This window comes from Cebus imitator, unplaced genomic scaffold, assembly GCF_001604975.1.
Source record: "Cebus imitator isolate Cc_AM_T3 unplaced genomic scaffold, Cebus_imitator-1.0 Scaffold446, whole genome shotgun sequence".
Lineage (NCBI taxonomy): Eukaryota > Metazoa > Chordata > Mammalia > Primates > Cebidae > Cebus > Cebus imitator.
In genome coordinates this window covers 1,375,122-1,391,570 of record NW_016107761.1, presented here as the reverse complement: position 1 = coordinate 1,391,570, position 16,449 = coordinate 1,375,122, and the positions used below count along the sequence as shown (strand labels likewise).

General features: G+C 43.4%; 1 pseudogene and 1 gene segment (V, D, J or C); both read left to right on the top strand.

Annotated features, from left to right (window-relative positions):
- The first annotated feature begins 2,035 nt into the window (after nucleotides 1–2,035).
- Nucleotides 2,036–2,921, top strand: LOC108291085. The segment is given in 2 exon segments: nucleotides 2,036–2,325; nucleotides 2,479–2,921. Coding segments are annotated over 2 exon segments (492 nt in total).
- An 11,716-nt stretch (nucleotides 2,922–14,637) lies between these two features.
- Nucleotides 14,638–16,449, top strand: part of LOC108291084 — a 3,594-nt pseudogene continuing 1,782 nt past the window's right edge. The window contains exons 1-2 of the transcript XR_005197229.1: nucleotides 14,638–14,880; nucleotides 14,972–15,400. The product of XR_005197229.1 is annotated as a T cell receptor beta variable 6-4-like (transcript). The remainder of the gene's footprint in view (nucleotides 14,881–14,971; nucleotides 15,401–16,449) is intronic.

Here is a 16,449-nt window from a genome sequence, read left to right as displayed (position 1 = left end):
GGGAGGCTGAGGTGGAGAATCATTTGAACCTGGGAGGTGGAGGTTGTAGTGAGCCGAGATCGCACCACTGCACTCCAGCCTAGTGACAGAACAAGATTCCATCTCAAAAAACAAACAACAACAACAAAAGTAATTGATTTTTCTTTGTAATAGTTGGACCTAAATAGTGAGCTATTTTGTTCCATAATTGTCTTAAGTTGGCTAATGGTGGAAAAAACCTTTGATGCTAGGAGTTCGATTTTCTTGGAAGAACAGGGAAAAAAATGTCATGCATATTCAGTCTTACATGCTGTATTTTATGGAGGAACCATAATAAAAAGGAAACAGAAAATCAGAATTCTCTTCTGGAACCTACATTGGGGCTATCCTCTGAGCAGGTTGTGATGTGAGGAATCAGTTCTATGAGGGGTATTTTGCAGCCCAGAGTGTAGCAGACAGTTCCTGACTCCATGCATTTGGGGGTGAGACCGGAGACAGCTGAAAAAGCTATGGAGTCTTGACATTCTGTACTCTCAACCCTGCCCTCTCTGGACTTTCACAGATTAACATCAGAGCAATTTACTTCCACTATTTAAAATGCTAAAACAAAAGCCAACAAGGAGCAGTGAGCAGAAGCAATAAACCATTAAAACAGACATGACATCCTAAAGATTTAAAATTTTGCCATCGTAAGATGTGAATGTTCGAAGAGCTACATTTAAAGGAATACAAGGAGGAACTGAAACAAGAACAAGAAAAAAGAGACCGTCCCAAACTATCAAAAACATTAGAGAAATAAGCAAATAGAATGTCTAGAAATCATTACGATTACTACAGAAAACAGGACGGAAGATAAACAGCAGATTAGATGCTCCTAAAGAGGTTAGTAGATATCAAAATAGATACCAAGAAATCATCGAGAATGTAGCACAGAAAATTAAAAACAAAATATTTAAAAAGTGAAGGAACTAGGAAAAAGTGAAGTTTCTAATATATTAAAGTATATAATGTTTTATTGAAAAAATAATTTTTTTGAGACAAAGTTTTGCTCTTGTTGCCCAGGCTGGAGTACAATGGCGCGATCTCGGCTCACTGCAAACTCTGCCTCCCGGCTTCAAGCGATTCTCCTGCTTCAGAATCTGGAGTAGCTGGGATTACAGGCATGCACCACCACACCCAGCTAATTTTGTATTTTTAGTAGAGACGGGTTTTCTGCATGTTGGTCAGGTTGGTCTCGAACTCCTGACCTCAAGTGATCCACCTGCCTCAGCCTCGCAAAATGCTGGGATTACAGGCATGAGCCACTGTGCCCGGCCTTATTGAAATTTTTCTTTTTTTTTTTTTCTTGTATATAATTGAAGTTTTAGAAAGAGAAAACAGGGGAAATGGCCTGAGGTGACCGTATGTGTGATGTTAGCTGAGAATGTTCCTGAGACGTTTGAGGACCTAAATCCTCTTTCAAGAATTCAGATGAATTGCAAGACAAATAGGCAGGTCCCAGTGAAATTGCAGAACATAAATGACAAAGAGAAGATTTTAACAGCAGTCAGAAGGGAACGGTAAATATCTTCCAGTGGAATAAAATGAAACAGTCAAGGTCAAGAAAGGATGACAAATAGGCATTAAATCAGAATTGTAGTCCTCATTTATTGAAGATTGAGATTGATAAAAATATCTATAGGACAGGAAAAGAAAATACGGAAAACTAAAAAAAATGCTGTGAATTTGCCATCAAGGTATCTTTTCTGAGTTATAGTTAACAAGGGTGGGAAATAGTCCCAGAAGAAAGGCATGAGGTGCAGCTCGTGAGAGAACCCCTGTGATGGGACAACCCCGTTGGGGACATGTGACTGTGGGGATGGAGGAGGTTGGGGCATGAATGGGGATGGCACTGGGGACCCTGATTTGCAGGAAAGACAATGAGCTCACCCCTTGGTGCCTTCTGTTGGGGGTGCTGTTGGCACATCCTAGAGAGCATGCCCAGCAGACAGAGGAACGGCTGTGGGATGAGGAGATGAACTCAGAGGTGCAGCGTGAGGCCTCTGGGTCCAGGCAGCATGGGAGCCCAAAGCGAAGACCTATGCAATAATATTGTTTAAAAGGAGCTTATAAATATTAAAAGTAGTCATCCACGTGTGTTGCAGTATAAATCCTGTGTTCCCAAGGATATGCAGATTGAGAAAGGAAGTGATGTCACAGTGGGAACTTCCATGTAAGGACAGGGACGTCACTCCTTCTCTGCTCCTGCTCACAGTGACCCTGATCTGGTAAAGCCCCCATCCTGCCCTGACTCTGCCATGGGCACCAGGCTCCTCTGTTGGGCAGCCCTCTGCCTCCTGAGAGCAGGTGAGTCCTCAGACACCAAGCAGTCTCAGTCTCACTCTGTGTGTGTCTGTGTGTGTGAGTGTGTGTGTGTGTGTGTGTAGGGGTGGGATGTATGTGTTCCTGTTATGGCTAAAATTGTTTTCCTCATTCTGTTCTCAACTTCTGTCTCCACAGATCACACAGGTGCTGGAGTCTCCCAGTCCCCCAGTAACAAGGTCACAGAGAAGGGAAAGGATGTAGTTCTCAGGTGTGACCCAATTTCAGGTCATAATGCCCTTTATTGGTACCGACAGAGCCTGGGGAAGGGCCTGGAGTTTCTAATTTACTTCCAAGGCAAGGATGCACCAGACAAATCAGGGCTGCCCAGTGATCGGTTCTTTGCAGAGAGAGATGGGGGATCCTTCTCCACTCTGCAGATCCGGCGCACAGAGCAGAAGGACTCGGCTGTGTATCTCTGTGCCAGCAGCTTAGCCACAGTGTGGCAGAGTCACCTCCTTCCTGCTCACAAACCTCATCCTTCTCTCCCCTTGCAGCTCCTAGAGACCCTTAACAGAGGCCTCCCTTTGTTCCTCCCTCCTCAAAGGAAACAAGTAGATTTGGACCTCGGCTGTCCTTAGGGTAGAAAGAAACCACAAATTCACCCCTGAGACACAGCAACTATAAATGTGGGTGGTGGAAGCTTCCAAACCAGCCAGCATAATTCTGAGAGCTATGTGCTCTCAGCAACTTCAGAGAACTCATCAATCCTTTCTGCACTCAAACATCCCTTTGTCTGCCCTAAGACCCAGATCCACTTTGTCCACACGAAGATCCTATCATGAAAACGATGGGCTGTGCTATCGTGCTGATGCCCCATTTCTGGGAGTTGAGTATTAAGCACTGAAGAACTTTGAAAGTTGTGCTTCTGAATCCAATGATGTACTGGAGCCAGATTTTCTGACTCACGAGAGACAAATAAGCGCACTCTTTCCATCTCCCCGTACGGTGAAGCCATGTTAACAGCTTGAAATCCACCATGGGGCCTATGTTGCTACAACAGAAATTGGCGAAAGCTTCCACCACCCACATGTCCCCACCTCCACAGACATTCAGTTTACTAGCACATCACTGGAATGTCTTCTGAGACAATGATGTCCCTGTTATGCCATGTCTTGTGGGGCTGAAAGGACTCAAAATTCACCCCCTTTCTGCCCTTCCTTTTAGAAACCGCAGTCTAAGATAGCCTCAACTGATCCTATTTCTATTCAATCTTCAAATGCTCTTGACTTGTGGGTCTGTGTCTCCTATAAGCATGGCGGTCTGGAACATGACAACTATTTTGAATGTAGCTAAAGGAAACAGCAAACCAGTTCATTATTTTCAAATTATCCTCCCTTGCATGGAATATGTAGATGCTGCAGTCACTGGGAACAGAGATGGGATAAGCAGCAGCTCTGGACTGGAAACCACTTTACTGCCAGATTCTTCAGTGGCAGAGACACACCCTGGGGCATGGACTAATTTGCTTTGGAAACTAAGCAGCTCCACACCAGTCAGCGATGACCTTGGATCTATTTTCAGATGAGAGGTCAAAAAGATCACACTTACTCTAAATGTCCTCCTCTCCAATATACAGTACAGGCCCCGTCCATCTCAGTCCCTGGAGGTCATCCAGAACTCCCAGAGAATCCCTGCTCTGGGGCAGAATCACCAAGGCTGGTCCTCGCCAGCTCCCCACAGGCTCCAGCAGGGCTTTCCTGCCAGGTGCAGGGCATGGGTGTGGCTCTGCTCCCTCTCAGGTAGAGGGAGGCCATACGATGATGTTTACATAAGAAGGACTGGGTTTCTGAGGCTCCTCTCAAATATTTGACATAATTTTATTTGCTTTTTGTTTCACTCTACAGTGTCACCATTTAGGAAAGCAATTATTTTTGGTTGCATTATTTATGGCCCTTTGAAAGAGTTTTGTGGTTAAACTAATTTAAGAAACCATTCCAATTGTGCATCTCTTCTGTTCAGAAATAATCTGAGGCAGTGAGAGAAACAGCAGTAATTTTGAAAGCAGTCTCTTACACGTCCTGTGATGAAGGCATTGCTCAGGGTTTATTACTCACACCTAACTTTCAGTCTACTGGAAATTAAAGGACACAGAGTTGGGGGCATGTGATCAAGCCACAAGAGAGGACTATGCCAGTTGCTGTGAGACTTCAGGGCAGGAATGACCTCTCTGTTAGTCCCTTCTCAACATTGAAGGAATAAGAGTTGGTCCATGGGAAGCTGAAGAGGAGAAATTCTGGGAGCCTTTAACTGAGATGGAGCAAGGGCTGCAGAGCAAGTCATTGGAAAGAGAAATGGTTCATCTGGTCTGTCACAGAAGACAGTGGCTACAAACGTCCTATAATCCCCAGTCCCCTGGCTGATTTGCTTCCTCATGATACCATTTTGCACTAGCATGCCCTCATCTCACACCACTCCTCTGCCTCTTCCAGAATCATCTCCTCCCTCTCCGCTGCTCAGATCAGCAGACGTGCATTGTACAAGTTATTCTTTTTCTGTAGCAGGCCTTTTGCTGGTCTTATTTATATCCATCCATATTTTCCCATAAGATACTGCTCGCTCCACGATTGCTTATTGCCTTGCCAGAGATCTTATTTTTTATATTCTAGTTTTACTTTTGATTAACACATATTTGACCCCATCTTGAAGGTAATCACATTATCTGCCCAGTCTTTTGCTAATCTTTATTTTTATGGTAGCATTGCCGTTTAGGGGGACATGTTTATTTTTGATAATGGAAAGGAAATAACATTACACTTCATTTTCTGTATTTTTTCCTTCTTTAGAGTAAATACAATTTCCTTCCATTCTTCCTATTCTATTCCTCTTTCTTTAGATAGTTTTAAGGGAGAAAATGTCAGTGTGACTATAACTGCAGCTATGGGGTAAAAATTATTTAGAATGAGGGTAGGTTATTAAGCTTAGTAACTCAAAGAAACAGGGTTAAAGCTAGTGTTGGGATCCGGGTTGAGGGAGGTTGCTCATAAAACCTGCAGGATGGCACTTCTGGAATATTCCCCCAGCTCACTCTGCAGGAACTTCCCAGCATCCCCGGGCCACTGCAGAAGAAACAACGGTGAAACTTTCACTCACTGGCCTCAAGATGGCACTATGATGCACTGGGATCTAAGGGACTGGGGAGATTGGGAAAGCAGCCTGGGAGGGAAATGGTTAAGAAAAATTAGGGCTTGGATCCAATATTACACAGATGTTTCAGCAGTTTTCAGTTATTGCTTGGCTACCTACAGATATGCAAGAGGTGGGAAGTTCCTCTAATCTTGATTGAGATACACAGCTGAAGCACTTTGGCCGGGCAGCCTTGGCTTCAGGGACAGGTGCAGACAGAGAAGCAACTGTCAGAGGAACATGGGAAAGAGAAGGGTGGGCTCTGCGCTAAGCCCAGTGCATCTCTGCTGCACCCCATCTTTCCTGCAGGTCTCACCAGGCATCAACGTCCATGAGAGAAGGTGGATCCTGCCTAAGTCTAGTGAGAAGTCCCTCAGGTTTCGTTTGTTTGGGAAAGTTATTATTTCCCCTTCATGTTTGAAGGATATTTTCATTGGGTATACTATTATTTTATTAACCTTTTTTTTCAGCACTTTAAATATGTCATACTGCTATCTCTTGACCTGTGAGATTTGCACTGAAAAGTCTGCTGCTAGACCATATTGGAGTTCCCTTGCATGTTATCTGTTTATTTTCTCTTGCTGCTTTTAGAATCCTTTCTTTATCCCTGAAAATGGGAGTTGGATTATTCTCTTGATGTAGTCTTCTTTGACCTAAATGTTGGTGTTCTACAATCTTCTTGTACTTTAATATTGATAGCTTTCTCTAAGTTTGGGAATTTCTTCTGTTATCATAGCTTTGAACAAACTTTCAGCCCTATCTCTTCCTCTACCTCCTCTTTAAGGTCAATAACTCTTAGAGTTGTCCTTATGAGGCTATTTTCTAAATCTTGTATGTATGCTTCATTATTTTTTATTCTTTTGTCTCTTCTGGTGGTATATTTTCGAATAGCCTGTCTTCAAGCTCGCTGATTCTTCTGCCTCATCAGTTGTGAGGTTGAAATCCCCATGCATTCATCAGAATGTCAATTGCATTTTCTGCTCCAGAATTTCTGATCGTTTTTAATTATTTAAATCTCTTCAGGATTCTGAATTTCTTGCCTGTGTTATCTTGAATTTTGTTGACACGTGGTGATTATTACAATTCAAGGCGAGATTGGGTGGGGACACAGAGCCAAACCATATCTGAGGGGGAGCTGCCACACACTTTTAAATGACAAGATCTTGCAAGAACTCACTCGCTCTCATGACGACAGCAGCAAGCCATGAAGGATCTGCCCCCATGAAATGCCACCCACCAGGCCCCACCTCCATCACTGGGGATTATAATTCAGCATGAAACATGGGTGGGGACTGTTAAGCACACTCTGAATGAAGAGACAACCTAAACAGGCTTTGTGTAAGCAATAAGGCTATTCACTCAGTGTGAGCGGACCGAGTCCGAAAAGGGGGTCAGCAGAGGGTGGTGGGTTAGGAGCTGGTTTTATAGGTTTGGGGTAGGCTGTGGAAAGTTACAGTTCAGGGTGGTTTTTGCAGGCTAGGGGAGGCTGTCACAGGATCCAATGTCACAAGGTTGGCTTATTAGTTGAGGCAGGAACAATGGCAGAATGTCACAATGTCGGTTAATCACACAGTGCAGGAACTAGCTATTCTTTTTTTGCAGTTTTTCTGTTACCTCAAACTTTCTGGCTCCAGGAGGCTATCTGGAGGTACATGTGCAGGTCACAGGGGTCACCGTGGTTTGACTATGGTGCAGTCCATGGTGCGGTCAGTTCAAAGGACTTTACAGGGACAACTATTCAAACTCTATCATCCTGCCTTCTTTCCTCTCTCAGAACTCATGTCCTTCTCACATGGCAAAATGTAATTATGCCTTCCCAACCGTCTCCCAAAGTCTTAACTCATTCCAGCACTAACTCAAGAGTCCAAAATCTAATGACTCATTTGAGACACCTTCTTCCTTGACTTCCGACTCTAGTCTTGACTCCTTGGGGCACAGTCAAGTACTTCCTAAAATACAGAGGAAGTCAGGTCACTCTTGGTCCTAGAGGGGCAAGTGCTCTCCAGTTTCTCCCAAGATAAAGTCTGCATCCCTGGGATTCCTTTCTGATACTCAGTGCCCAGATTCAATGACCTTCTAATTAAACAGTCCTTTGAACATTTCCTAAAACTCATCGGACTTTTGTATCATCTGCATTTCTGTTCACTATTTCCATGGCCCGGAAACGTTTGTTCTCTCCAGACATATCCAGACCCTGCTCATCTGTCAAGGATGGTCTTATACCTGCCTTACTCTTTGCGTCTTACCCTGACATTCCCAGGAACTGGTCTGTATCACTTATCTCTCTCTCTTTCTTTCTTTTTTTCTTCCTTTCTTTCTTTCTTTCTTCCGCTTGCTTTCTTTCTTTCTTTCTTTCTTTCTTTCTTTCTTTCTTTCTTTCTTTCTTTCTTTCTTTCTTTCTTTCTTTCTTTCTTTCCTTCTTTCTTTCCTTCTTTCTTTCTTTCCTTCTCTCTTTCTTTAAGACAAATTCTCACTCTGTTCCCTGGGCTGGAATACAGTAGCATGATCTCAGCTCACTGCAACCTCCACCCTCCCAGGTTCAAGTGAGTCTCATGTCTCAGCTTCCAAAGTAGCTGGAATTATAGGCACATGCCACTATGCCTGGCTAATTTTTTGTATTTTTAGTAGAGACAGGGTTTCAACATGTTGGCCAAGCTGGTCTCGAACTCCTGATCTCAAGTGATCTACTTGCCTTGGCCTCCCAAGTGCTGGGATTATAGGTGTGAGCCACCACACCCTGCCCTGGACTGTAGCACTTTCTTTTCTTTATTTTCATAAGAAAAGCTGACTTTATAATTAATACTATTTGATGTTTGTAAAATGAATAAGCTAATGTACATTTACATAGAATCTTGGAGTCTCATTAATCACTATCTTCCCTTCAATGGGACTCCTCTTACTTGAAATCTAATGAAAATTCTTAGTGTCTTCATAGTCAGAATTGGTGGTCAGTGCTATAAAGTATCCTAATTCTATCTAAGGCTGGAATTTGCAAATATTCCTTTGGAGCAAATAAAATTGTGCTGTAGTCTCATGATCCTGTAAAAACAAATTATTAGGCATAACCACACTTTCCACAGCCATGTTTTTAGAGACTTGATGAGACCGGAACATCATCAAAGGTGCTTCTCAGAAATCAACCTAAAAAACTGAAAAATTAGTTAAGCTTAGTAATGGAATCTCATCATCCTTTACAAGTAAAATATATTGTGTGTGTGCAGGAACAGAAAACCAAACACCACATGTTCTCATTCATAAGTGAGAGTTGAACAATGAGAACACATGGACACAGCGGGGAGAACATCACACACTGGGGCCTGTTGGATGGTGAGGGGAAGTAGGGGAGGGAGAGCATTATGAGAAATACCTAATGCAGGGAGGCTTAAAACCTAGATGATGAGTTAATAGGTGCAGCAAACCACCATGGCATATGTATACTTGTGTGACCTGCATGTTCTGCACATGTACCCCAGAACTTAAAGCAAAAATTAAAAAAAAATTTTAATTGATATTGTGTGTGTGTGTGTGTGTGTGTGTGTGTGTGTGTGTGTGTGTGTTTTCTGTGGAGACTTAGCTGCATGGATATAGTTTCTCAGGGTGGCATTACTAAGAGGTACTGGGTCATTGGCAGAGCTCCTGGGTACTTCTAGGTAGAGATAGGAAATATCAGACCCAATTGAATCTGCATAAGTTACATCTACTAGGGTAGTTTATTTCAAGATTTTTATAAATTCAGAAATAAATTTGTAAAATTGAAAAATTCTCTTTAGAGAATGTGCTGTCTAAAGTCTAGCAATAATAAATCTAAATACAAAGCGTGAAAAGGCGTGGGTCTGATTAATCAAAGGGAGCTCTGGAATGTCCTGTTTCTAGCCTGGATCTGTTTGATATCCTCACATTGATTCATCCTGTGGCCTGTATAATTCTGGCTCCTCCTTTCCATCTGATGATACTCATTGCAATGATGTAACAGCAGCTTATTGTGCAATCAAGATGTGTCCTTTTGGCTCCATTGGCCAAGGGTGACTTTGAAGTTCCACCCTAGACCAACCCTTCTGGGGATGCAATAGAGAGGGGGTGTGTGAGAGGGTGGGGGTTGCACGGCTTGGAGTGGGGCCATGTCTGTTCTTGGCTCGGAGAATCTTGAGCTCATCAGGGCAGAAGGTGTGAATCTGTGAGACTATGAACATTGGCCACTTGGAGGCTCTGTGGCTCCACAAAGCTATGGGGAATCCTGGGGAGGGGTGGAGGGTGACCCAGGAGAGGCAGGCTGAAGGGAATGCATGGCTGCCTGCTGGCATCTGGTGGTGGTTTGAATTCAGAGTAGGTCCTGGGACTGTCCAGGGGAAGATAGGGATATAGGGGCCTCAGTTTGCACCAAGCAGGGAGTGTCTCTGCCTCTCCATGGGAGCAGAGGGTGAAGGGGCTGGGGTGCCAAGGACTGGGAATCAGTGTCAGGAAAGGCACAGGGGTTGTCAGAGAAAAGGTGCCATGTGCCATGTGGGGACTGTGTTCTACCCGCCCCACTTTTTATTTCATGGTTGTGTAGGACAGGAATGGTGCAGGAAGCAGCAGAGCCTGGGGTCTGCCAATGCGTAGAGCAGGCAGAGGTGACCTGCAGGGAGAGCAACTGGGAAAGGCCAGTCCCCCAGTTGCCAGGGAATGCCAGGAACATTCCTGTCCCACTCAGGAAGTGACTGTGAGGGGGTGCTGCCAGACAGAGGGTCTCAGGCCCTGCGGAGCTGACAGGTCTTTCCTAGGCACTCTCTGATCTGCTTTAATACTCACAGGTATCAGGCAGAGTGAATATTATTTTACCTGTTTGTACATCTACAGGGAAGCAGCTGTCCCTGGTATCATGTTTAGTAACTGGCTGTACTGGTTCCTTCAACACCTCTGGACACCCACCTGCTCTGCACATCTGTCCTCTTCTCTGGCTTCCTCATTTCAGATCTCTGTTAGCAGGAGGGGAAGGTCATGTCTCATATGTGGTCATTAAAATCTCTTCCCTGACAAGCCCAAGGAACTTTTAGGTCAAGCATATACATTCATTCTCCATTGTAGGAAAAAAAAAGAAAGAAAATTTTCTGCACTGTGGACTTTCTGTAACTGATATAATACACCTTGAGGAAAATGAACATGAATTGTTGTTATTCATTTGTGAATCTTATTATTTTATTCAATAAACTTTTTGAGGATCCTTCTTTGTAAAAGATATTCTGTGACATGAAAAGGAAAAAAATTATGTGAAAAAAAGTTTCTTGCTTTTTAGAGTGTTAAGATTTGCATTTATTTTAAAAGTTGTTTTCCTTATTAAAATAATTTACTGATTTCTAAATTATACAAATTTACTTTTTTTCTGTCTTTAAGTAGTCCCTTTTAAGATAGTCTTTTAATTTAATTGTAGTAGGAATATGTAATTTGAAATCTATCTTTTTAACACATTTTGGTATGTGCATTACAGTATTGTAATCTACAGGCAAAGGGTTGTACAGCAATCTCTAGATCTTATTCATCCGCTTAACTGACACTGTGTACACATTAACAGCAACTCTCCATTTACACCAATCCGCAGCCCTTGGAAATTACCTTCATCTTTGCTTCCTATTAGTTTGATTATTTAGGTTCCATCACATAAGCAGAATCATGCAGTATTTGTCTTTCTGTGCCTGGCTTATTCACTTAGCATAATGTCCTGCAGGGTTATCCACATTGCCATATATGGCTGGATTTTCTTCTTTTAAAATGTTTAAAAATACTTCATTGTAGGCATATAGCATGTTTAAGTTCTGAAGCATAAAATGTGCCATATTTGACTGTTTCTATGAAGCCACCTGTCATATGGCTGGCAGAATCCTTTGCAGAAGTACAAGCACTGAGTACATTAATGCACATTCACAGTTCAATTCTGCTTCATGGAGAAGACTTAGAAAAAATATTAATCTGATCATTTATTGTCATTAAACACAAAATAGAAAGCGTTCATTAGAAAAATTTCAATTAATTAGAAATTCAGCTATCAGAAAATATCTTAACATGCAACTGCTACTCTCATTTCACAGGTGGAGGAATTGGCCCATAGTTTAAATTACTTGGCCAAATTAAATAGGAATTAGGGTGCAGTACTAGGACTCTAACCCTGGTTTAGCAAAGCCCTGTATTTATAGTGATATACTAGAATCCATTTCATAACAAATGATGCCTATCTTCAAAAAAATTCCAATGTTGTCCCCTATGTCCCTTTCAGACCTGCTGACTCTACTGACATCATGGACAGAGATCAGTTTACCCTGGAGAGAGTGGCGGAGGGAAAGAACCATGAATGGGCACCGTGATTTCCATTCTAACACCAGCTCCTCAAGACCTGAGGCCAGTTCCTGACAGATCTGATTTAGTTTTTTTTTTTTTTTTAAATCTATGAAATGAGACTGTTACTGTCCATCTGCAGGGCTGTATACAAAATTGAATAGCACTAAGTATTAGCATGTAGCAGAAATCTAGACATTAGGTTACTGCAAAACAAATTGCGGTTTTTGCCATTACTTTTAATGGCAAGAACTGCAATAGTTTTGCACCAACATAATATTTTGATTTCCTTTGATAATCTCAGATAGCCTCTTTCACCATGTGAATGTGCAAAGGCAGATACAGACATATTATACCTAGAAATCTTAGGTTGAGGATTCAGAAGTCACAGAAATGTTAATATACACTTCCTCTGATGATTTATTTGATGAAATTAAATGCAGTATGTATCCCTCTTGAGACATTTTAAAATCAATGTTATTGATATATGAATTACACAATGTAAACATTATACACTTTAAATGAACAGGTCAGTGATTTTTGAGCAATATATGTGTATATGACCTTATAATCCCCACCCTATTAAAATGTAGACTATCTTTACAACCCACACCTCTGCAATGCCTCTCTTGGTCTCAGAAAACCAATGACGTGATTTCTGTCACTGGAGGGTGGTTTTGTTCACAAATATTTTTAATGTTGGTTTAAAACCACTACTGAGTAATCCTCTTGAATACATAGCTAAATAATCAAGGCAGGGAGGAGTTCCTGGAAGGTTTTATGGTTTTAGGAGGGGTTGAAACCTTGAGAGCTACCTTGATCCATGGTAGGGACAACTATATCTGGAGATGGTCGTTGTGCTGAAATAACCTCAAAAGATCTTTTCAGCTGGTAGAAGCTGATTCTACAAAGTTTATTTATTCATTTTAATTCATTTCCTTTCTTATACACTCATTAACTCAAAGTATTTAATAATGATATCCTGATAAAAGTTAATAATCTCCAAGGAAATTATTTTGAGTTCCCATAGGACACGCATGCAGCTGGTTTTGTGTTCACACACTGCGAACGCTGGGGTCGAGCAAACCGTGGTAATAGTGACTTTGCTGAGAGATGAGGTCACATTGGGAGAAGGGGTCTCTTTGCCTTAACCCCAAGTGTTTAACCCATAAATCCTGAGCCTTCATCTAGAATTCATCTTCCTGTTCTGGCCCTGTCCTGGGCACCAGGATCCCAGGATGCTGAGTTGTGTGTTTCTGTCTCTTGAACCACAGGAGTCCTGGGCATAGACATGAAACCCATTCATGGGCTTGTTGGATCTCAGCTGTGACTTTCTGCACCAGGTAGCTCTTAGCTGTGACTTTAATTTCTGTGTCCTTCACTACTAAGCCCCAAAGATCCTGAATGACCAGACAGACCCTGGTCATGTGATCTGAAAGGAAACAGCACAGGGGGAGGTGAGCAGAATATGACACAAAATGGTATATTTCCAACAAGGGACATGACTTACTGGCAGGTCCTTTTGCACAAACACTGTTAAGAACTTAAAAATCATGACAGCAGAGTGATAAACCAAGCGTGGGGTCCTTCCAAACACGGGGCTCTGTGCACCGAAGATACAGTTTTTGAGCTCCTTTTCATTTATTGCTAAATTAATGGCAGGAATCCTGCACGAAGGTACACATTCCCTAAGAAACATGACACTGCAAATAAAACCAGAGATTCTTTCTTACTCTGAAGTCTTCTCCCTCTCCCCAAGTTCCTCACTCATCAGGATGCCTTTGTGCCCACAGGGTCTTCAGCAACTCTGGGTGGCCACCATCGTCCACACAGAGAGGGCATTCACCAGTGTGAGGTGGTTCTGCCTGCTGCGGTCTCACCCTGGAGACAGAAAGCAAGAGCCCTGGGTGAAGCTGAAGGTGCTCAACTGAGCTTGTTGGGAGTCCCATCTGTCAGTGAATTGACAAGAAACAGAGCAAAATGACTCCTCCAATGTTGATGAGCCTGCCCCTGGGATTTGGAGACCTGATGACAGAAAACCAAGATTGGCACAGGACTTCAACAGGATTATGGTCAATTAAGCAAATTAGAAAAGGATACTTGAAGGAGTATGTGGGACACAGGAGTCAAAAACACCAGGAAGACATGAGGATTTTCTCTAAGATTCTAGACTACAGCAGTACATAGATAACTAACACCAGTGTATTAATGAGGAATTATATTATTGCAGGAATAAAATTTACATTGAATTACAAACTGTTTGCATAAAGGTCAAGCAAAATTTGTAAGGCGTGTGTCAAGAAGCATTCTTCTTGACATGCACACGAATGTTCATTGCAGCACTGTTTACAATAGCAAAGACCTGGAACCAACCCAAATGCCCATCGATGATAGACTGGACAGGGAAAATGTGGCACATATACACCATGGAATATTATGCAGCCATCAAAAACGATGAGTTCGTGTCCTTTGTAGGGACATGGATGAACCTGGAAACCATCATTCTCAGCAAACTGACACAAGAGCAGAAAATCAAACACTGCATGTTCTCACTCACAGGAGGGTGTTGAACAATGAGAACACATGGACACAGGGAGGGGAGCATCACACACTGGGGTCTGTTGGGGGGAAATGGGGGAGGCACAGTGGGGGGGGTGGGGAGTTGGGGAGAGATAGCATGGGGAGAAATGCCAGATATAAGTGAAGGGGAGGAAGGCTATGCAACAATCTTGCATGTTCTTCACATGTACCCCAAAACCTAAAATGCAATTAAAAAAGAAGCAAAAATGAGCTGCATGGAAGGGTTATAACTCAAAAACAGTGAGCAAGAAACAAAACAAAACAAAACAAAACAAAAAAAAGAAGCATTCTTCCCATCAAAATTTCACTGGTACATTTATTTTGGATTTGACCCTCTGGGGAAGGGGCATGGCCTCTGTCGACCAGAAGGCTCTGGGGCGCAGGCAGGGAGAATGAGGTCTCAGAATGACTCCCTTGAGAGCCCTGTTCCCGTTTCACCAACACACAGACCCAGAAGACTCCTCCCTCCTGCAGCACCTGCCATGAGCATCAGCCTCCTGTGCTGTGCGGCCTTTTGTCTCCTGTGGGCAGATGGGTCCTGGGCAGGGCTCCTGCATGGATTTCAAGGCCCAGGGCCTTCCCATTGGGGCTGCAGCATGGGCTTTGTTCTCCTTCTCTTCAGGTCCAGTGATTGCTGGCATCACCCAGGTTCCAAAATCTCAGATCCTGACAGCAGGATGGAGAGTGACACTGAGATGTACCAGGATATGAGACATAATGCCATGTACTGGTATAGGCAAGATCTAGGATTGGGGCTAATGCTCATCTAAATACAGCGGGTAGCACTGGCAAAGGAGAAGTCCCTGATGGTTACAGCATCTCCACATCAAACACTGATGATTTCTCCCTCATGCTGGAGTCAGGTGAACCCTCTCAGACATCTGTGTACTTCTGTGCCAGCAGTGACCCCACAGTACTGCACAGCCATCTCCTCTCTGAGTATAAAGGCAGGGGAGGCTCTGCCCTCCTCCCCAATCCCAGACTCAGCTGCGTCCTTGGCAGGGTTCTCAGCACTGAGAATCTTGGAAGCCCAATGGGTCCTGGCAGTGTGAGCTTCAGTCTGTGCCAGGTGCCTCCACAGGCAGTTCTAGCTAGGCCTGGACTGGTCACAGGGCCTCAGATGTCTCTTTTTTACTTTCTGGTCTTTCCTCCAGGCTATCTTTTTGGGTTGGGGCCAGGGCTTCCCAGGCTCTTACTTTTCTACTCATCATCCTGAGTCTGAGGCCCCCAGGATGGAATAAGATTGGTATTTCAGATCCATCTAGAATCCCATCTCTCTCTGGGGACCACGTTGCTTCCTCTCTCCAGGGTTTCCCCCAGTCCCCATTTTCACATGGTCTTACCTGTGGCCCACCTTTCCCATCTGGGCAGTCACCCCAAAGGCCTTGCTGGTCCTCTCCACTCTACCTCCCCACCCTCTCTATTGCAGCCCTGAGGCTGCCTCTTCTGTGCCTCCTTCCTTTCCATCACAGAGACCTCAAAGGTCATCTTCTCTGCCCCGGGATGGTGCCTTTCTTTCTGCAGTGGCCAACTCCTGCCTGTGCTTCTGATCTCAGCATGATCAGCCCCTCCTGCTGGAAGCATTCCCTCACCTCTCAGCTGAGGTCAAATTTCAATTTCCTTCTCATAAGCTCTCATAGAATCACATGCCATTAGTAAAGTTTAGCACACTTGCAATTTTTCTGACACTTGTCTTATTCCTTTTGTGCTCCACTCAATTTTAAACTCCCTGAAGGTAAAGGCTGAGCTTGTTACATTCACCACCAGCAGTTCCTGCCAGGTAGGGAGTCCTCAATCATTTCACAGAGAATGGATGAGTGTGTGACAGGTGAGTGAGTGATGAGTGGGTGGATGAACCAATAACAGAAACACCCTAGATTCATTGTACCCTGGCAGAGATCTAGAATTAACTGTGTCTGAGATGTTCTGCTGTGTGCTCATCAAAGATCACTTACTTGTTGAACAAGCAAAGGACAATGCACCGTTATAAACCAGTTTGTCAGTCTGGGAATATCCAATTTAAAATATGATGTGCTCTTCAAGCTGAATGAGGGTAAACTCTCTCTATATAATTCTAATATCTAAGCAATTTTTTTT